This window comes from Lynx canadensis, chromosome E2, assembly GCF_007474595.2.
Source record: "Lynx canadensis isolate LIC74 chromosome E2, mLynCan4.pri.v2, whole genome shotgun sequence".
Classification (NCBI taxonomy): domain Eukaryota; kingdom Metazoa; phylum Chordata; class Mammalia; order Carnivora; family Felidae; genus Lynx; species Lynx canadensis.
The window spans coordinates 27,948,542-27,971,189 of NC_044317.1; the positions used below are offsets into that span (position 1 = coordinate 27,948,542).

Here is a 22,648-nt window from a genome sequence, read left to right on the forward strand (position 1 = left end):
TAGGACACTTCTTCCTGAGAGGCCATTTATAATAAGGACACTCAGGCCCGGGAATTCCAAAGCCTATCTCTGGCCTTCATACCATGAAGACTCTATAAATAGGGTAGAGGAAAATGTCTGCCCAAATGGAGACGTACATCACCTTTCTATCATCTTGAAGAAAATTACAAGGGAGAAGCCTGTAGAAATGGTTAAATTTTAAAAACACCCCCCCCCCAAAAAAAAGTGTGGCAAGGGTATGGAACAAATGGAATTCTCACATACAGCTGGTGGGAGGGTACATCAATACAACCATTATGGAAAACCGTATGGCAGGACCTACCAAAGCTGAATATCCTCTGACCCAGCAATTCCCCTCTTAGCTGTACCCAACAGAGATGCAAACATACGTTCACCAAAAGAAACCTACAAGATTGTTCACAACAGCACTATTCATAAAGGCAAAGAACCAGAAACTATCCAAATGTCCATCAACCCAAGAACAGATAAATAGATTGTAGTTATACTACTCAGCGATGAGAATGAATGGCCCACAACTACATGCAACAATATATAGAATGTCAAGCAAAAGAAGCCAGGAACAAGAGCATATGCTGTATGACTTCATTTATATAAAGTTCAAAAAAACAAGCAAAATTAAACTATGATGTTAGAAGTCAGAACAGTGGTTCCATTGGTGGTGGCGAGAGGCAGTGACTGGAAAGGCACACAAGGAGGGTTGTTGGGGTGCTGGTAGTCATCTGTTTCTTCATCTGGGTCTGTGCCATTTGTGATAATTCACCAAACTGCATACTTACAATGTGCACACTTTTCTGTATATATATTATACTTCAGGAAAGAAGTTCAAAAGAACAGCAACAAATAAAACCTAGAAGGTTCCAGAAAATGGCATTCCCTAGTAATCTGAAGAGAGAACCATCTGCATCCCTTGCCAGCTTTTACAGCAAAGCTATCCATTCTGCTAGGTGTCACAATAGAGAACAGCAAAACTATCGATAACTTTCTTCCAAGGGGACTGGAGGTCAAGGAAGAGAATTCTACTAAATAGACTAACCTATTTTTAAGAAAAGAGCAATCAAAAAAGAACATTTCATTAGCAGCTTATAATTACTTCCAAATCCCAATACAGACCACAACCTATTAACACCATTTTAAAAAATGAAGTTTATAAAACCATGAGCTGTTCTACTTATCTATTCAGACTCACAAGAAATAGAGAATGAAACATTAGGCTGACCAAGGGTTTTATACATTAATTCTTTCCCAAAGACTCTGATCTTAGTCTTTGAAGTCTTTGAGTGGAAGAAATGTGGAACAGGATCCTTAATAAGTAATTTCCTAACACAAAGGTCTTTAGCATTTATTTGGGGGCTAACTTAATGGAAAAAACTGGTTTTTAAGGCAGGAACAGATGTGTAGATATGGGATGTATACAGTTATTACCCCGTAGGCATGATAAACTGCCAAGCCACTCACCTTAAACTCAGACTTCAACAGAATGATGGTGTAGAGCCAATACTCCTGAGTCTAACCAGTATATTACATGTCTCTCTGACCCTCAGGTGTCCTATCTCTTGTGAGAAATGAAACAAATTGTAGGAAAAAGATTTACCAGGAAGCATTGGTAATATTACTTGAAATGTCTTACATGGTAATTTTCACATTATACTTTTGAATCTGCACCTCTAAGTCATCTGAAACTACTTTTTTTTATAACAATAGTAAGGAATGGCCATTATGGGTCAGTTGCTCACATTATTACACAACTGAATCTGAAGTTTTTGATCTGAGCGAGTGAAAAAATGGAATTGCCATTTATGTAGAGAGGATAAACTCTGTGGGGAGAGAAGGCTGGCATGGAAAGGGAGATGGCGGGCAGTTGCTATCATGACTCAGGTACGGACGCGTTTAGCTTGAGATGGCCATGAAACATGCTAGCAGAACCAAGAGGCCACCAGATAAATGAGTCCGGGGTTTGCGGCTGCAAGGTAAATCTGAGTCTTCGGCATAGAAATGGTATTTAAAGCTACATGCCCAGATGAGATCAACAGGGCAGTGACTGAGGGAGAAAGAGCAGGTCAGGGATTGAGTCCCAGACACTCCAAACATCTACAGGTCAAGGGGTCAGAAAAATTCAGCAAAGGACACTGAACAGAAACAGCCAGACATGCTGAAGGAAATACCAGCAAATGTGGGCATCCTGGAGGCCAAGTGAAGACAGTGTCTCTAGGGGGAAGATAGTGATCACCTGCGCCAAGACTGCCAGTAGTCTAGCAGATAAGCACTCCTTGACATCACATTTTTATTAGTGGTGGTTTATCTTTTTTTTTTTTAATTTTTTTAGCATTTATTCATGTTTTGAGAGGAGAGAGAAAGAAAGAGAGAATGAGAACGGAAGGGGAAGAGAGAGAGGGAGACACAGAATCCCAAGCAGGCTCCAGGCTCCGAGCTGTCAGCACAGAGCCCAACGTGCGGCTCGAACCCACGAACTGCAAGATCATGACCTGAGCCGAAGTGGGACACTCAACCGACTGAGCCACCCAGGTGCCCCGGCAGTGGCTTATCCTTTGGACTCAACCTACCTCGCTTTCTTGAGTAAAGTCCAGCGCATCTTCTCCTGATGCCAGCAGTGTGTGGAGGATTCGCTGTTTCACTTGCTCCCACTCAACCAGCATGGACTCTCGATGGTACTCCTCGGCCATGCCAAAGGTCTGTCAGAGAGGAACAGAGGGAGATGACCCCAACAGGAAAACAACACCGTTTCCTTTAAAGTTCAACAGAAACTCGAAAGTCCCTCGGTTTCTCATCTTTCCATAAGTAGAGCAAAAGCAATCTACTTTAAAAAAATTATCCTTAGCGTCTAACACGTTAAAGAGATTGTTTTAATCGTGGTAAAATACACGCACAAATTTACCTCTTAACCATTTTTGAGTGTACAGTTCAGGATATTAGTACGTTCAGACTGTCGTGTAGTCACTACCACCGTAAAACTCCACAACTCCTTTCATCTCGCAAAACTGAAATCCTGTCCCCAATTCAACACTAACGCTCCATTTTCTCTTTCCCCCAGCCTCTGGGAACCACCACTTTCCATCTCTAGGACTTCAACTACTTCTCGGTACCTCATCTAAGTGGAATCATACAATGTTTGCCTTTCTGTGATTGGCTTATTCCCTTCAGTATAATGTCCTCGAGGGTCATCCGTGCTATACAGCGTATGCAGAATTTCCTTCCTTTTTAAGGCTGAGTAATATTCCATTGTATGTGCATGCCATATTTTGTTCATCCAGCTGTCCATGCACACTTGAGCTGCTTCCACCTTTTGGTTATTGTGAGTAATGTTGCTATAAACATGGATGTACAGATCTCTCTTCAAGCTCCTGCTTTCAGTTCTTTGGGGTATATACCCAGAGGTGGAATTGCTGGATCACATGGTAATTCTATGTTTACTTTTTTGATGGACCTCCATGTTTCCATAGAGGATGCATCATTTTATATTCCCACCAACAATGCACAAAGGCTCCAGTTTCTCTACACCCTTGCCTCTTTGCGAACGCTTACTATTTTCTGGACTTTTTTTTTGACCGTAGCCATCCTAATGGGTGTGAGTTGTTCTCTCATGGTTTTGATTTACATTTCCCTAATGACTAGCAATGTTGAACATCTTTTCATTCGCTCATTAAGATAAATACATATTTTAAACCTTTGAAATAAGGCTACATATTACAATTGTCACAGTTTAAACTGAAGTATTTTTAATTGGATTATATAAATCCATGGTTTTTAATAAGCATCTAAGAAAAGACAAACACAAAAGATTCTCCCAGTGTCTTTATTTTTTTTTAGAGACAGTAATATTTTCATAGAAGGAGGCAAATCAGTAAAACAAAAACAGAGCCTTCTACAATCAGGTTTCCTACCACTGTGCTCAAAGTCACTACTGAAATGTCTGGCAAACCTCACTCCTGTCTAGTAGTGATACAGCAGGTTGTTGCCAAAATAAAGGTGCTCAGAAAGAAAAGGAGAAAGAAAGAAAAAAGAAAGAAAGAAAGAAAGAAAGAAAGAAAGAAAGAAAGAAAGAAAGAAAGAGAAAGACAAAAAAGAAGGGAGGGAGGGAAGGAAGAAGACAAAACAAAACCTTCTGAAGAGATCAGTGAAAGCAACTTCTAGACACACTAAATCATGACCTAAGTTCTTAGTCTATTATTCTTTAATTGGCAGACCACGTCTCCCATCAGCTTAAGCCCACTTTTCAAAAAGCCATTTCATTTGCTATCAGATTGGCATCTAATTAGGCAGCACCAAGGGAATGAGTATTAGCGATGCCTATTTTATTTTTGGCAACACATAATTTATACTGATAATACCCATATACATGAGCTCTGGGAAACTGCTAGAAAAATCACATACACTCTTCCTACCAATGGGATGTTTGAGTATGGACCGATATTTATTAAAATGTGAAAGAGGTAGATACCACACACACACACACAAATGATTAGGAAGAAGGCTGGCATATCCTGCAAGTCTGATTTTGGTCCATTTATCAATGAAACTCTTCTCTAATATGTATTCTAAAGACACAGGAGAAATTATAATCATAAACTTTACAGTCTTCCACCTGGCTTGCTTCTTGCTGCAGTCAGGCAGAATGAACCATTCCAGTCAGTTAGCGTAGAGTGAAAAAATATCCAAGGAAAAAATCACTTTCTCTCGTTACATTAGTGAACTGAAATATGAGAGCTCCACATTTTGAAGAGAGAGAAGTACGCTGGAACAGAAAGGCGGTGGCAGGGTAAGAGAAGGGGTGATTTCCCTAGAAGATAACCAGAAATCATGCACAAGTGAACTGCAATTTCTTCTCAACTCTTCCCACTTAGTGGTCAAACCAACAACTCCCTCAGCGGTGAGCCTCTCCCAGCAACGGAAAATGAAGGGTGATGTGGCACGAGGACCAGGGCAGGCAGAAATAAGGAGGTGGGGGAAGGCTGACAGACCGTACAGCTTTCTGAGCTTGCAACAGGTGAGGCACTAAGCTGTGGTATTGACCCAGGACACCGGACTGATGCAAGAGTTTTTCTTAAGGATAAGCCCTCTGGCTGATAAAGAAAGGCAGAATAGTAAAAGCAGCTGAAGAAAACAGACAATATACTACCCAGAGACCCTGCTGATAAGGACGGTGGGGACACACTTCCAGCACCATTTAAGGGTCAGAGTGACCCTTAATGGGAATTAAGAGTGGGAATTAAGCAATACCTATTCATCAGGCTGCCCACCTATGTGCCAAGAACTCCTGTTTCAAGAACACAGGGAAGTCCTTTGAAAACTGGCAGTTTTCTGGGCTCAAATCCTCAGATACATCTGAGCAGTATGCCAGGCTACTCATTCAGAAACAGCACCACAACTTGAATGAACAGCACTGTGGTTCCATTCATCATTAGTATGATAAGGAGCTTCCAATAAAAACAAATGGCCCAACATTAAAATTCTCTTCCTTTGACCATGCAACCTCCAGCTTATCTTAATTACATTAGAGCTAATGAACATTGAATTTGTGGGCTAATCAGGAATGATCAGCCACCCATCTGCCCTATTCCAGCCTATTCCCTTTAGACCCACATCTGAACCACTGGATTAGGTACAAAGAAGAGTGTCAACCAGAAGAGCTAGTGAGAGAGGATCGACAGAGCTACTAACTAACAACTAAGAGAAGGACAGTGAGGGTCTGAGACAAAGTGAAAGGTAGGGAACAGTAGGGACAAGAAGGAAAGAAATCCAAGGGAAGAGAAAAGGAATAACCTCAAAGGCTGTGCGGATGTGTACAAATTAAAAGGAAGGAAAGACAAACCACAGAAAATGACAGAGCAGTGGAGAAATTGTAAATTAAATTGGAATCTTTCACATTACATGTGTAAATCTCTTTGAACACAGTTAAGAAAGGAAGGCAGGAAGAGAACTGGGCAACTGAATTAAAAACAGGTGGGGAGCACTCGAACCCCAATTTCATAAAGGGAAGAGGGCAATATGCTTTGACTTCACACCCGTTTATTATTGAGCTGTTGCTGGCTTTTAGAAACTCTACATATGTTCTGATAATGTTGTTCTGTTTTTGCTGGGATGCACCAAATGGAAAAAGATAGGACACATTTGTGGATTTGTAGCTTGTTTTCTTGGCATTTCAGCAGGACATTGGCAAGTTATTCAAACATGAAATTACCACCAAAATGCCAGGAAGCTGCTCACCTTTTGTTTGAAAATAATTCTTGCTCAGTGGTTAGCCTCTTGGTGTCCAGAGAGGTGAAAGGTCTCCCCCCATGCCGGCCCCCAACACCAGAACATCTCCCTCACAAATACATATGCACACATTTTGCACTGTGGTATGTCACTTAAATGTTTTGGCTGGCTGCACATTTAGTCTCAGTATGGCACAACGTTCAGAGGCTGCCAATTCCAGAAACACATTCCGCAGGGTAAATGGATTAATAAGGCTCAGTGGCATTTGACAATCCTAATTTAATTTCATTGGTTCTCTACAGCAGGAGAATCAATGTTGGTGAGTAACTCACTGAAGTGTGAACAAGAAAAAGCATTAAAAAAAATTTTTTTTTTCAAATCTGAATCAAGTGAATTCCTCTATTTCCAGGGATAAATACTATTGCCAAGGATATACTTAATAAAATTTTAGGGATTTTTTACTCTGATAATTAAAATTTTCGGTCATTTAAAGAAATGCCTTCGGAACATCTTCTTGTAAATTAGAGCTGGCAAGCTCCCCTGCTGCCCTATCTCACTCACGTCAGCCCTCCTGAGACATTTCCACCTGCAAAGAACATTTTAATGAAGCACACTGAGAAGCGTATGTTTTCTTTATTATTTTTTTAAACGACATAAATAATACATAAACATATTTTACTTGATATAAGAGTTATAAAGTAAACAGCAAAACGGAGGTTTTCCCTTCACCCCTATTCACTTTTGCCAAGACAGCCACCGTTGGCAGACTGGCATGAACCCTTCCGGGGAAGAGCTGCATTTTTAGAACCAAGTTCACATGACTGCTAACCTTCCTCCTCCCTCCGTAAAGGACTCCAGTGGCCTAAAAAATCTCTCACTCCATAATGGGATGTTTTGGAGAGGTTTTGTTCTTTTAATTCTTGTCAGAAAAAAATGGAGATAACACATGTTAGTAAACAATCTTGGAGTATCTTGAGGGAATGCCTGATGCAAAGTATTGCCGCTCTCACCGACTTAGTTATCATCCTTTGGAGCACCAAGCTCCAAGCCTTTTTTTTTTAAGAGCTTGGGGAAATTGTTAATATAAAAGGTAACACAGAAAGTCAAACTGTATGATAAAAAAAAGGAAAAGAAACAAAGGAAAATTATTGATGGTCATACCTGCTTTTCTGAACTGCTGATTCAGTAGAAATCAAAATACCACTTATACTGCAATAATGAATTGTCTGACCCTTCCACTTCAGGATTAATTTAATAATTAACTGGCGAATCTATGTTTCAGATGCATTTCAGTTACTAAATACACACACAGATACAAGCATCGTATCTTCCTCCAACTCCCTAGAACTCCCTCTGGTGAATTAACTAAGTAGGAGAGCTGGGTCTAGGACACAGGCTCCAGCTTCCAGAACCTGTACTGCGGGTATACACTATGCCCTCACAGTTCAGCTAGGGCCGTTTCTTACCCTCTTCCGAGACTCTTCAATGGCGGACAGCAGGGCATTGTCCTTCTCATTCTTCAGGAAACCCTAGGAAAGGGGGGAAAATGACACAACTGAGGTTAAAATTAACCTTCAAGTAATCAAAAAAGTATACTGTAGGGGAAAGAAAATAATTTCTGTCCACCTTCACCCTGACAGAAATTTCTTAACTCAAAACCATCAGAACAGATGGTTTTTCCAGATGTTTCCTAGTTCCTTTCATTCTGGGAAGCACATGATGGCCGTTAGAAAGTAAAGTCCCCATGGAACAGCAGCATGAGTCCACGTCCTGTAAACATATCAAATGTGAATGAACAGTCAAGACTGCTCTTCAGTATTTCCGAACGGCCCACATTACAGATATAGCTTTACCTATGCGGCCACTCACAATGCTTCTTGGTCTAGATTTCTCTATTGCTTTCAATGCATTCTCCAGTTTCTTCCTACCGCAGTAGAAGCATCACCATTCATCCAGGTGTTTTCCACTTATTCGTCAATGGCTGGGATACCCTCCCCCCAAAATCTACACATTTCTTCTGGGGTTTTGCCATGTGTACTCCCTATCTCAGGTCCGATGATATCAGCTGCTTGTTTAATATGAGTGGGAGGAACAGAAGACAGTCCACAAGTCTGGTTAAATATGCACGGGGCTAAATGCCTACAAAACACAACCACACAGTAACACAATGCAGACCTAGTTTCAAATCATGGTGCCTCCATTTACTGATGGCATGAATTGTGCAAAGTCACCCAAACTCTCTATTAGTTTACTCATATGTAAAATGAATATTAAGTGAGATAATGCAATCAAGTGCTTGACTCAAGGTTTAATACATGTAGCTCTATTATTGGAATCAATTAGATTTAGATTTGTTGGTGACATCAAAGAGAGAAATGCCCAAAAATATGAACTCTCTGAGGGAACATAATACAGAGTAGAATTAAGCTAAAGATTTTAAGATATGCTACATTTAAAAAACCATTATTTGAGTTTTAAAAAATTTACTGTATGGTTAATTTTTTTTAAGTTTATTTATTTATTTTGAGAGAGAGAAAGCGGACACAAGCTTGGGAGGGGCAGAGAGAGAAGGAGAGAGAATCCCAAGCAGGCCCTGCACTGTCAGCATGGAGCCCAATGCGGAGCTCGAACTCACGAGCCACGAAATCATGTGCCAAAATCAAGAGTCAGACGCTTAACCTACTGAGCCACCCAGGCTCCCCATGGTTAATTTTTGGTCACCTATTATATTTTAACAACTATAACATTTTAACATATGTTATTCAAGCAGTCCCAGATATGAAGTTGCTGATTCTTATGGGGGGGGGGAAAACAGGGCAGGCAGGGGGGTGGGGAGAGAGGTACTATAGTTGGGCATATAAATTTAAAAAAAATATTACTAATGTTCTAGGTTTCCCTGATCTCTTACGTAGTCGCCCATGATTCTCCCACACCTGTCACACCCCAATCTGGCAATACATTGGAATGAACAAGGGTAATGGCCAGGAGCCCAGGAAATGCTCCCCTCACAGGCTGCTCTGGGCAGTCCCTGTGGCAGCTGAGGGCACAACATGAAGGCTGCTCCAAATACCTACACTGCTATTTGGTGGTGGGGTGGGGTGGGGTGGGGTGGGGTGGGGTGGGGTGGGGTGGGGAAAGGCATCGTCACTCGTTTGCTAATGCAGTGGCCTCACTAAACCACAGCACATAAAGTTAGGACCCTGTGTGGTGCATTCAGAAAGAGGCAGCTTATCACCACATCCCTGCCTCTGGCCAGATGTGAGATGATGGGAAACCAGACACGAGATGATGGGGAGGATTTTAACAGATCCTTATACCCTTCCCAGCAAATGAATCAACTCAACAAACCTTTACTGTAATTGCCCTTTCACAAGCAGTCTTTACTGGCTAAAGCTAAAGGTTTTAGTATCACAGTTTATAAACAAAGCTATGGAATTGTCACTGAATGCTGCTCGCAAACAAAGAGTAGGCATAGACTGTGCTTTGCTGCACCTCTTTCCGGCTGCTGCTCTGGGAGGTGGACTGTCTACACAAGCCACCTCTGGGGTAGGGGGGTGACAACCACTGCCTAACCAGGCCTGGTGTCATTTTTTTTTCTTTTTAGTTGGGGTGGGAGGGGCTGTGCCCAGCACCCCGTGCTCCCTCTGGACTTCCTCGGCTCTTTCCAGTGACCAGCCCATCCATCCAATTCCTTTAATGTAGCCACGTCTACATTTAACCCAGGTACGTGTACACACACACACACACACACACACACACACACACTCTTAAAACACAGATGCAAAGCAATAATCAGATACATTTGTTTAAAAGCAACATAATTTTCTGTAAGAAACACAATTCCAAATTTTCTAAGAGATGAAATGTCAAGTAGTAATGAAAGAAAGAAAACCAGATGTTGCTTTAGGGGCAGATTATACTCCTCTTGAAAATATTCATTATAAACCTACATTCCAAAAGTCTCACTAATAAGTAAATCAACCACTTGTGCATGAGCATCACATTTTAGACATCATCTTCCTATGAACAAAGACCATGAGCCATTACATACCTCAACAACTGAGCTTTCTTCCATAGCGCAAACTAGACCCCCAAGATACATAGCTTTTGAATTTCAATTTTTAACCCTTTATTCCTCTCTAAAATGAAACACTAAAAAAAGGCTACATATCATATTTTATTTTCAAAAACAACACACTGGTGACCTATCTTTTGAAAAGAATCTTTAAAAGAATAATAATTTATGCAGTGGGAATAGTGCCGGGATCCGTGTGCCATCTAGTGGCAGTTACTTTCCTTTAAAGAACACACACCTCAAGGGAAAATAACAAATTAAAGAACTAGTCGGGCAGAAAAATACCTGCCTCAGCCCAAGTTTCACACAGATCTCTCCCCCGACTTCCCTTTTCCACATGTTTCCTTTCCTTCCAATTCCTTCTGTGAGGCACCTCTAACACCTAGCATCCCAGAGACATGCTTTTAGAGCTCATCAGAGAATGGGCTTTCTGTAGGACTGAGGGCATGAAGGGTGAACTGAAGGTGCCTTTTCTCATCGGGTGGGGCTCCCTGTTACAAAGAAGACCCTGGTCACCTCCCACTAAGATGCCAGTCATTTAGCTGTGACCCTCAGAGCACCACATCCCTAACGTCCCCTCTTCTTGCCAACAAGCACTTTTTAATTGCTCAGAGTCTCCCATCTAACCGGTCTATTGCCGGCCCACTCAGTGAAAGAACACTCCACAAACATCTACTGGCCTGCTAAGTAAGATAACTACTCCTGACTTCCCCATCTGTATACTGCTCCTCACTGCCAGAGTCCTGGAAACTGACCCTCTTCTAACTGGCTCCTTGAATGCGTTTTGGTTTCAAGCTTTCTGTAACATATAATAGCTCCCATTCAGCAAGCAACTAAGGGCCAGACGCTGCTCTAAGCAATTCAAAGACATTATGGCTAATCTTTTAACAATATGAAAAAACAGGCATGATCACTCCCCCCGCCCCCATCCACCCCTTCCCCATTTTACAGGTAAGAAACAGAATCTGAGCATTTAACTAACTGGACCACGGGACCCCAACAAGGATAAGGAAGAGGCAAAATTTAAACAGAGTTCTTAAGAGACCAAATGTTACCGAGATACTTAGGGAATAGTACTTCTATTTATTCTATATTTTATTTTCTTCTAAATCGAGAAAATAAAGAAAAACTTCCTTTCTTTCTAAACAGGTGGGAGTCCAAGAGGGAAGCAAAGTATCTTTAGTTTGTTTTCTTTGTCCCCTTTTAGTTCCCCTTTACAAATGATGAGTTGAAGGCTCAGAGAATTCTGTTATACCAGTACAAGTAAGGGCGAACCCTTTCATGGCTATGGGGATGACGCCATGCTAGGTGTGCGTTACACATATCTGGGTCTAGTCCTTGCTTTTAACCCAACACTAAGCTATCTCTCAGGGCTGCCTAACTGGATCACACTTTAATGCATGTCCTTAATTAATATAGGTTTAAATGTTGAAAGGGCCAAACGAGATGGTTTCTAGAGCTTCTATCAACCCTACAATGTTGTGGTTCCATATTATTTAGATCACCTAGTTCGTTAGTAGCAAAGCCTAGACTTAGAAACCAAATTTTCTGACCTCTTTTCTACCTTTTTCCATCCTACCATACTGTCTCTATCACAGCAAATCAAGGTAGAATAAACATATTTTATGACTCAATATTTATTCATTTCTTCCCCTTATGTCACACAGTGAGGGGAAGAATGAGACAACAAATAAATATCAAGTTTGTGGCATTCCTTGAGAATGGTGTTTTTCAAAATGTGGGTCAGAACTGGTAAATGGGTCATGAAATCGATTAGCATTTTTTTAATGAAATAAAATGCAACAGAGATATGTGGTATATGTAAACACTGTTTTGTGAAAGTTTTCTTTCAATTATATAGTTGCAAGCATTTATATGTATGAAGTGGGTCATGGTGTAAAATATAATGCTTCTAAGGATCACAGACAAAAAGCTGGAAATCATTGCTCTAGATGTCAACTCTATGGCGTCTCAAAATATCATTACTGTTTATTGCTGTGGAACAACACACACTGTACAGCTGTCCAAGATCTCCAGCCACGTGTTCCATCTTTAACAGAGGAAGTGGGCTGCCCTGTAACGTATAAAGGTTTCTCCTGCTATTTGAAAGTAGAACATACCTTTGAACCCTTTCGTAAGTTAAAAAGAAAGAAAGCGAAGAAGCAATTACCATTAACACCTGTGCAAAAAATTCCGAGTTTTCCCAGACCCCAAAAATAAACTCTCTTAGGCTTTTCTGATACCTTGAGGCACATCTTGTTAATGGATGCACAAAATAAATCAAAAGAAAGCACAGATGCCCACAGACACAGTTCAAAGAGCTCTGGCGGCTGAGGCCGAGGCCGCGATGCTGGTGTGGCTCCCAGGGAAGGAGTCTGGTGATGCTGCTTTCGCCGCCACTGCCCGGTGCACGCTGCCTCTCTAACTGCTTGCTACAAAACAGATGCTGAAGGCTATTTTTGCTTTTCACCTTTTTCATAAAAACAAAAGTCCTCTTTGAATTCCTTTTGGTTAGCACACAGGTACTAATGTAGGTCTTTTATAAAAGCAAAGTGGCATAACACAAACTTTTGAAAAGCAAAGGACACCTGTACTAACCAAGAACCACCCAGAACATAACCGCAAGCTAAGCCAACTCTCCTAAAAAACGTGTGGTTACATCTCAGGTACCTGACAGCCAAACGAGCTTTGAAATGGCCCACGTTGGGAAAGACAGGCATGAAACGGCCTTATTTTTAGTCACCAGGCAGACTGGGTCTCAGAATACAAGTGGCAGCTAACTCCTACTGCAGAAGACGGGAGTGGGCACAGGGATGTTTTTGTCAAATGGCCAAATTCTCTTAGCTTATTTGCTTCCCAAAAGTGAGAACTGTGAGAAATAAGGGTCTCTGGGAGAAGAATTCCGGTGTCCATTTTAGCTAGGAAAGTAAGATGGCGAAAAGTGCTTCCCGTCTACAAGGAAGAAGTGCTCTGCCGGACAGTTACGTAAACAGTTTGAAATGAAGACTCTGAACACAGATTTCCTGGCCGTTAAAAAATTAAACAAAAAAGATACAATGATATGGCAAAAGCCGTATTTTACATGGTCCTTCCCCTTCAAAACACAAAAGACCATTCCGTGTCTCTTCCCCTTCAAAAGATCAACTGTCAACTGCAATCTACTCTGTCAAAAATTCAAAGTGAAGCCCCCACAGCAGGCCAGACTGCCTACGAGAAGGTATCTGACAAAAACACATAGTGAGTGCTGTAAAAGCCTTGTATCTTCTCTCATTTAATACATACAATGTACAAATTAATAGATCTGTAACCAATATTCCAAATCAAAATAATAACACAAGCAAGCAGTGACAGTTGACAATGGTCACTGTGGATTAAAAAAACATTGCCAAGATATAAGCAACAGCTAAGAAGGTAATGAAACAAGGAAAAGAAAACTAAGCAGATCAAAAAATAAGCTTAACAGACGGAATCCTCAAGAGGGTCTGTTCCAAGATGGAAACCAGAATTCCAATAAGCACGGCAAGTAGCCATTACCTTTAGATAGTGAAACGGAGAAGTGTCTGATTTCTAAAAAGACAGAAGTGTGAGTTATACCCATTATCCTGCTTCTGCTCATTCTGAGTAAAATACCTATTCCCTTAACCTCTCCTAAATTTCCCATCTTCCCAGTTTCTGAACAAATGACCTCTTCTGAAACCTTCTCTTGGGTGAATTTTCTACAAAAGTAAAACTGCTACTTGAGGAGAAAGTGAGGAAGGACAAAGCAAGATGCTGTTTTCAGATGGGCACAACAGAAACCCTGCCAGTGCTCAGAGCCGCTGGGCCTATCAGATGGCGTGGACACGCTTTTCATTAGCTCCCTTGTGGTGCCCACGGAGAACGCCTCGAGGAATTTGCAGGTGCAAAGAGATGTTCATTACTGATAAAGCCTAAAAGATGAACAGAGAAATTTTTAAATTTAAACATTTTTAAAATTTGGGGGGATTTCATATGGTCTTATAGCATGTTTGGTTATTTCATCAGAGAAATATTTAACGCAATAGAGTAAGAATACATAAAATGTCAGCCTAAAACACCTAAGAGACAGTGAAATCTTCTTTTGCAAGGAATACGATATGAATAGCAAATCCAGGCTTTATCCTGCAACTCGGGTATTTAGAGTCAATCCCATAGCTTGTTTTCTACAAAAGTTTAATACTTTAAACTGTTCTTCACAGACCGCATCATATTTTAAAAAGCAGATGCATAGATAGAGGTCTTTAAAAAATCCCCCTGCAGGGCACCTGGGTGGCTCAGTGGGTTGGGTGTCCGACTTTGGTTCAGGTCATGATCTCGCAGTCTGTGAGTTCGAGCCCCGCGTTGGGCTCTGTGCTGACAGCTCGGAGCCCGGAGCCTGCTTCGGATTCTGTGTCCGCCCCCACCCCCTCTGCCCCTTCCCCACTCACGCTCTGTCTTGCTCAAAAATAAGTGTTAAAAAAAAAAATCCCCCTGCAAAAAGCAGTGCAAAGCTGGCAGCTGACATCACCAACTGTACCATGTTTTTAATGCTGTTGTAGGATCTTTCACTGTGCTTTTATGCAAAAGTCTAGCCACTCTCATTCAGCAGGTGGCAGCAGACCCTGCAAGAGTGGCTGTGAGTCCCACCATTTGCCAGCTCAGCAGATCCATAGGCCTGCAGGCAGCTCTGGAGCCACAGGTGGCAAACCCTGTCGCTGTAACATGGCGCCGCATGGGCACCAGGCCATCTGTCACTGTCAGGCTTCAGGGTCCCATTTTGTACCTGGTTTCTACTACTGGGCTAAACAAAGGACCACGCAATTAGGTGACAGATTTGGGCCCATTAAGGCAAAACAAATCAGTCGCTCCCATAATTCAAATTGGTTTAAAGAATGGTCTACAAATTCTCACAGGTTAAATCTAACTCAATGTGTCCAAGGAGATTCTAAACCTAAGAACACACAGCTCTGAGTAGTGCCTCCTTCTGGATCTGCCTAGGGCCTTCCGGGCAGCACTGACTTAAGGGGGCTGACATGCCTCGTCTCTTCAAGGGCATGCCAATCCAGGCGTGATGAAATTCCATCTCACCTGTCTGTGCCGTCTGGAAAAGCCACAGGCCTTTGAGAGAGCCATTCACACGAGTCCACCTACTGCCTTTTGTGGACCCCTTCCTATTATCTTCTCCAGCCCACAGAAGAATGAAGAAGAGAAAGAGAAGGGAAAGTAATTACCATACAACAAAAGCCCAACTTCCAAGATTTTCAGTACTGAGTAAAGAAAGACAATGTAAGAGGCGGGACTCACCATGACCCAGAAGGGAAGGTTTTTGAGAACAGGGACATGCCATTCCTGTGTGCGGTAGTGAGGGGTGCAGGAGGGCACAGCACACCTCCCTTGTCAACACAATGTAGGCACATAACTACTAGATGCCTCTTCCTATTTCTACACCAAGTCATGAAGCAAGGGCTGCTTATCGGCACTTTGAGTTTACTGTCCTTGCAAAGTAAGGCTGAGGTTAAATAAGGGCTGTCCCCCCGTGAGGGCCATTTAAATCGCTTGTGCCACTGCTGCAAACCCAGCTGTGCCCTTGCAGGGAGCCCAGGGCAGTCCTGTTACGTTACCTACCTCTGGCCATCCAGGAAAGGAAAGCAATCTGTTCAGCTCAGTCATTGGGGGCCACGTGCAGAGGGGGATCAAGTAGTAAGGGCACAATATAAATAAGTAGGATCGTAAACGAGGGCGATTTAGGCACTAGGGAAGAAAAAATGTTTTCGGCAGAACACCCCTCCCCGCCTCCCAAATCCAGCAAAGCCCTGCAGTAACCTTTCAGGGTTGCATAAATGAGTTTCCCCTGCTGGTCACAAGAGGTCTGGGGAGATGATGTGGCTTGCTCAGTGCTAAAAACCTTACCACTTCATGAAAAACAAGCCAGAGCCTGTGTCCTAGTGAAAGAGGCCATGATGCGGCAGGATGTGCCACGCTGCAGTGGCTGGGCCTCTGCTGGCCATCCTCTTCTCTCTCCACTACTAGAAGTGGGGCAGGGAAGAACAGGAACACTAGAAGCCAAGACAGAGATGGAGGGAGGGCAGCCGGCCAACTGTTCTCAGACCGTTGAGGTGGCCCCATGGGAGAAAGCAAGGTCAGCAACTCTGAACATTTTATCTCCCTGCGCACCCCCCTCCCTGCCATCACCAAAAAAAACTAGTGCACTTGCTAGGGCTAACCTTTGGGGACATAAGAACAGGGGGGATTCTGAAAAGAAAACTTCAATGTAGTTTTGCAAATGGTATGTAACAGTGTGGCAAAGTATGTCTGGCTTTAAAAACCAGCACCAGAACCCTCTCCTCACTCAAGGGTATGAACAGATCGAAAAAATATTAATCCCATAGCCACCTGACGTGACAGGAAGGTAAGAAAAGGAGGATACGCATTAAGGGATGATAAAAATGTTTTAATATGTCTTTGAGGAACTGATTTCCATCTTGGAGATGGATCGGTCCACATTCAAAGAACCTTGGGTACTCAAAACGCACTGCGGTATAAAATGGGAATGCTCCAATAATGGCCTTTATCGTGGCCACCGCTGCCCCCACCATCCCCCAAACCCACTCTAAAAGAACTCACTAAAACAACCTCATATTGTATTAAAAAAACAAGCCACAGATCCCCTGCTTTGCTATCTAGTGTCTTTTCCCTTTGGAAACAGGAAACAAAAGCAAGATTTGGGGGGTTGTGAGAGTTGACAGCGGAGGGTGTGTCTCCAAGCCAGTGAGGTGGGAACCTAGTGGGTTTGGCCAGGCCATGCCAGGCCGTTTCCACAGCGCTCAAGATCCAGTTCTACTTAGCAAGCAAAAGGCGCGCCGCTGGGGAAGGCCATGTTTGAGAACCACGTGTCATATTAACTCCCTACTGGCACAGGGTGTCAGTCACTCACACTGCAGTCGGAAATCACAGCCCCTCCCACTATGCAGCACTGCCTATGCCTATGGGACGGATCATCATGGCCGTCACAGAAAACGGAGCTTTGGTTTTGCTGCAGTCTCTTCTTATTCAGAAATTCTTTTTCAAACATTTGTCTGGAGTCCACTAAAACGAGCCAGAGACTTTTCTAACTTCCGTTGTCTTGCATGGAATTTGCCACGGTACGCTTCTGTCCTGCTAACAGTCGCTGGGATTGCACTCTCTAAAACCTCAAGCTTGGAAACGTTTTGACTTCACCCTGTCAGTGTTGAGGGAATACCACAGGATACACCATTCACCATTAATCACCATGGGTACAGGAAACAGAAAACACTGCTTAGCTGGAGTGGCAAATACAAACAACAGGAGAGAGAGCAAGACCACTTTACGAATACAAACAGCCTGAAACTGACCTTTCGCCCAGCCCATCCTTACTAGGAAAAGGGACAAGCCTGCACTATGGGATCCCTCATACCTTACAGCTGGAGGAATGATCTGCTGGGAGGGGACGTCAGAATGCCCGGCTCCATCGAAGCTCGGGGCAGACGGACGTGACGCTCATGACTATCACAGGAGATGAGCACTTCCTCCTCTGAGCTGAGACAACATAATGGACCTAAAAGCTCAACTTGCAGAATGTCTTATTTTTCAATGTTTGTTTATAAATGATAAATTTATAAATGCCTATCAACACAGGCCCGGGAAGACTCCAGGCACAGTTCAATTAAGTCATTTCTGGCAAGACGAGTAGGGACATCTCCACGAGTTAAGCGGCTGAAGTAAATATAGGTTTTGCCAAAAGCTCAATCCATTAGGGCCACCAGTCACCAGTGAGCCCACAAAGAGAAAGACAGGCAATCAGATGTAGACAGTAGCATACACAGCACAGCAAAGATAAGGAGTCAGGTGGCCTGAAGTTAGGGCAAATCAACTGCTTTCCAGATGGATGACCTTGAGAAAGTTATTTAACTACTGTAAACCGTACTTTATCTAACTGCAAGATGAGCTGATAATACTTCATAAACTCTGAGGCCGGCTCCCGAAATTCCAACTCCATGAGACATGGGAACAGGTAAGAAATTAGCATTGTCCTACTACCATGACTATAGTTCACTTCCAAAATAATCCATACCTTGAACCACAAAGAAATGAACTTGGGTTTTGAAGGTGGCAACATATATTTTATATATAAAATAACCAAAGCCCACACAGAGCTAGAATGAAAACAGACTCAAAAACAAATAACATCTTTTCATAGGAATGCTGGCTTCATCTTGTCATAAAGGAGACTCATACTGTCCTGTTTTCTAAAATCCATCCTCTACTGGAAGAAGTTATGTTTCTACGTTTTTTTTAAGAAAGAAGAAAACACAAAGCAAGGAGTTTCAAAAGCACTAATATAAAATAACTATTTAAAAATGTATTTTATCCATATATGTCACCAATTTCTTAAAAGGAACAATTGGAAGCTATTTAGATATAAATGCTAATTAAGTCTTTTACTTCAGGAAAATCTCAAAATTTCCATCTTCTAACAGAATAAAAAAATAACTGTAAACTGGCAAAGCAGTGCTACTAGAGGTGTCCTCAAACTTGATTAAAGAAAAATAACTCATGCGCTCCACCTCTTATCACAGTGTTCGTGGTGACGCCATTTTACTCCTTCCTCACTGCCATCTTAGTGCCACGGAATGTTTCTAGCGGGCTGGCCGACATGCTTGCTTATCTACATTATGGCACTGCCAGAGCAGTCAAAGGTTTGATATGAATATTTTTTTTTGTAGCAAAAAGAGCGAGCCCCTGACTCTTTATTAGCAGCTAGGCTAAAACTGCATGAGAAAACCGAAGAGCTTCTAGATTGAAGAGACTTGGGAACCCCCTATAAGTATGAGAAAGGAGAGCCTCTTCCCAGGAGCCAAACTTGAGTAGACCATGGTAGAGGCAAAGACCCGGAAAGCAACTGGGTCTCTGCTATCTCCCCAGAGTACCTTGTATGTGATTTACATAAAGCCAGAGAAAGAAAATAAGATCAGAATCTTCAACCAAGTTTCACTTTAAAAATTTCAATGGAAGGCTTTGTGACACCCGTCAAGCCATCCAACCAACCATTTTATGCAAGCGAAGCTGCAGTTAAAATGGGAGTTCTAGTTTGCTGCCCCAGAACTCTTTTATTTCTGAGTGCAAGCCTTGTAAAAATCAAGGGGGAGGAATCCCTTTGCATTCTACCACACATCTAAACAATTAATATATTAAATGTCCTTCCCAGGGTTACAAAAATCATACGGAGATCTAGGCTCTTATGCTGCAACCCTGAGATTTATGTAAGATTTATGGAATCTTTGTAGGATTCTGAACAGGGCTCAGGAAAGTGAGCCTTCCTATTTCAATGAAAAGACTGATGTGAAAATCCTCCTCTCCCTTAGTTTCAAAAACATCTATCAATTAGAGAAAACCAGCATTCAGTGAGTAGGATGAATAACAGCTAGAGCAGTAGGACTTGCAGGAACAGCTGGCTTTATAAATTTGGTATCAAGTTAAAAGGATTCTCGGATACTCAGTTCTGTGAAGATTCAACTCCTGAAACAGCTACTAAAGCATTTTGAGCAAATTCTTCATGGTACAGTTTACTGTAAAATACACTTACTATACATTCTTCAGGGTTAAGTGCCTTTAAAAAAATAAACACAGAAGTCGAAGTTAAAATCCACTTACTTCTCTTAGGAACAGCATAAAGGAACAAAGGAATAAGCCAGTCAAATCCAATTAATTTTAAGAATCAAGATCTCTAAACTTACAATCACAAACAAGAGTTTTCCACAAGTAGCTTTGAAGTCACAACTATTAATTAAACAGAAGACGCTAAGAATTATCCCCATTAAAGAGAGTGAAAGTCTCAATCTATTGATCTTTTAGGACAAAATCTTGTTTTGTTAAAACACTTTTTCTTATATATTTCAATCAGCTACCTCAGATCATTAACATGGAAGGGTTTTCTTCTAAAAACAAAACAAAACAAAAACTAAATTAAAATCCAGCAATTTTCTTCAGGATTGAAAAACAAACTCTTTGTAAAAGACCGTGAAAAGATGCCTGAACTCTTAAATATAGAATATTTGGATTTTTTTTATCCAAGTGTCATTTTCACCTTTTGACTAGTGATAGATTCATACCTCTCATTAACTTAAATTACCAAATAATGAATTGAAAACATGTGTTAAAATCATTCATAGAACCTATATTCCAAACATATATATATACACATGTATATATATCTTACACTTGGTTTCTGACACACACATAAAAAAAATACACCCAAGAACCTCTGTTACACCTTTAATATTTGCAGCATTCATTTAAAAGTCTATTTTGCCCTTTCAACCAAAGACAAATTTTCAATCTCTCCCCGCTATATGAGTATATGAGAAATACTTACTGTAGACAAAAGGATTCCATTTTCTTTCTGAGAATATTCTCCACCCTCTTAGAGAACTCTTCTATGCGGTATGCAAATTCATTTTCTGAGTTTTACAGTCACAAAGCTCTTGTGCCACAGAGCCGAATGTAAATGAAATGGCCCTGCAGCTGCCTTCAGAATGCAGCTCACCTCAACCATGATACAGCTAATTGTTAAAAATGGTGGCTGAGACATTTTCCATACATTAAATTAAGGAGCTCTGATGAAGGCGCTGGCATCCACCCACTTCAGACAAAGGAAAATAATTTGCAATTGTACCAAGGCACGGATAATTGAGTCATCTCCCATACAGGGTCAGTGTTAGAGGTTTCCTCCATCTTTACAAAATGCAAACCACAGCTCATTGTCTCATCTCACAAATCAATTCTTTGCAATGCTGTACTGGGTCAGAGTTTTAAAGGAATCTTAGTCGTGGGCAAATCCAGATCTCCAATGCTGAGATGAGCAAAATTCTCAGTTCCTCTCCCTTCCCTGAGCAGCTCTCCTCCATTCCCCACTTGACAGCTCCTCAAATCTTCCTATTGTTAAGAGTACAGAAAGTCCCCCACCTCTGAAGAGAGCTTAATCTCTCAACTAGGTGAGCAATTTCCAAGTCCCTGCTGCAGAAAGAAGTCTAGACCCTACAGGTCCCATGATACAAATACATTCCTTGGGATAAAAAGCTATACATCACTGTCTTTTTCTGTTGTTTGTAAGGGAAGGCAACAAGCAAGCTGCTTTTTAATGCTAATTAAAAGCATTTTCAACTCTGATATTAATCAAGGTATTAAAAGTGTTATAGGCAACATTTATAATTTTATTACCCTCCAGATAATGCTTACATGACTTAGGAAGTTTTCATCTCATGTACTGAAATCACATTCTCTACACCAAAAATGTGAAATATACTTCAAGGACTCATACTCTTTTGAGGATGAATTTAAGAAAGAAAAAGTAACTACCTTAATTTAAATCGCCTACCTGATAATACTTAAAAACCCATATCTTTGATGTTATTATTTAATTCTTATTTAAAGCTTTATGCTAAAGCATTTCCTGTGAGATAATCCCAAATACTTCCAATATTACTTCCTCCCTATAACAAAATATAAATGATTAAGGCATAATACACACACACACACACACACACACACAGAGTCACCTACAATCCCAAAGGATCTGGTTTTATCAAAAGGAAATTCTATTTTAATATTTTACCTCATATAAGAATTCTACACTTCACATGCATCTTTTTAAAAAAACCTTACAAAGTCCATACTACTTATTACTTAAAGATGAAGTCTGAAAAATCCAAAATAACCAACTATTTAAATCTTTAAGCAAATACCTCTCTGCCCCACCCAATGGATTTTTTTAAGAAAAATATTAGAATGACAAGGCACAAATCTGAACAATTCTCAGGAGAATCAAGTACTTTTTCTATCAAATGAGTTAAATCTTCTGAATTTACCTTGAAATTTTAAACAAGCCAAGATCTCGTCTTTCAAAGGTACTGCAACAACATGCTGTCACTCTATTTACTAGGGTGCATTTATCTTAATTTCTTTACAAAACATAGGTAATCCTACCTGCAGCTCTCAAATTTTAGGAGTTACAGACCAGTCGATGCTGTTGGTCACTGCAGCTCTTCCACACCTTCTATGTGGGATGAGCTCCGTTGGAACCAGTGCTCAAGTTTTTCCCACTCCAGACAGCCAGAATTCAGGGGGGGGGGGGGGGGGGGGAAGGAAGAGGAAGGGAGAGAGGAGAGAGATGGAGAGAGGAGAGAAAGAAGAAAAAGGAAAAGAGAACACCCTGCAAATGTGATATGACTGAAGCATTAAAGAGTCCAATTAGACAATGAGACTGCAGGGTCCCCTTAAAAAGGGTGTCCTGCAGCCCCAGGGGCACAGCGTCATCTTTCGTGC

The 22,648-nt window shown here is 41.5% G+C and overlaps 1 protein-coding gene across 3 annotated transcripts in view; it reads right to left on the minus strand.

The window, feature by feature from the left end:
* The window catches only part of NUP93 (nucleoporin 93), a 103,559-nt gene that overhangs the window by 28,021 nt on the left and 52,890 nt on the right, over positions 1-22,648 (minus strand). The window contains exons 1-3 of one of the 3 annotated variants that reach the window (XM_030298432.2): positions 22,310-22,389; positions 7,701-7,763; positions 2,583-2,711 (exon numbers count right to left, since the gene is read on the minus strand). In XM_030298432.2, coding sequence (XP_030154292.1) covers positions 2,583-2,702 — 120 coding nt within the window. In that variant the 5' untranslated portion in view covers positions 2,703-2,711; positions 7,701-7,763; positions 22,310-22,389. Of the gene's footprint in view, positions 1-2,582; positions 2,712-7,700; positions 7,764-17,741; positions 17,782-22,309; positions 22,390-22,648 lie in introns of those variants that run through there. The other 2 variants (XM_030298433.1, XM_030298431.2) reach the window with 2 other exon arrangements.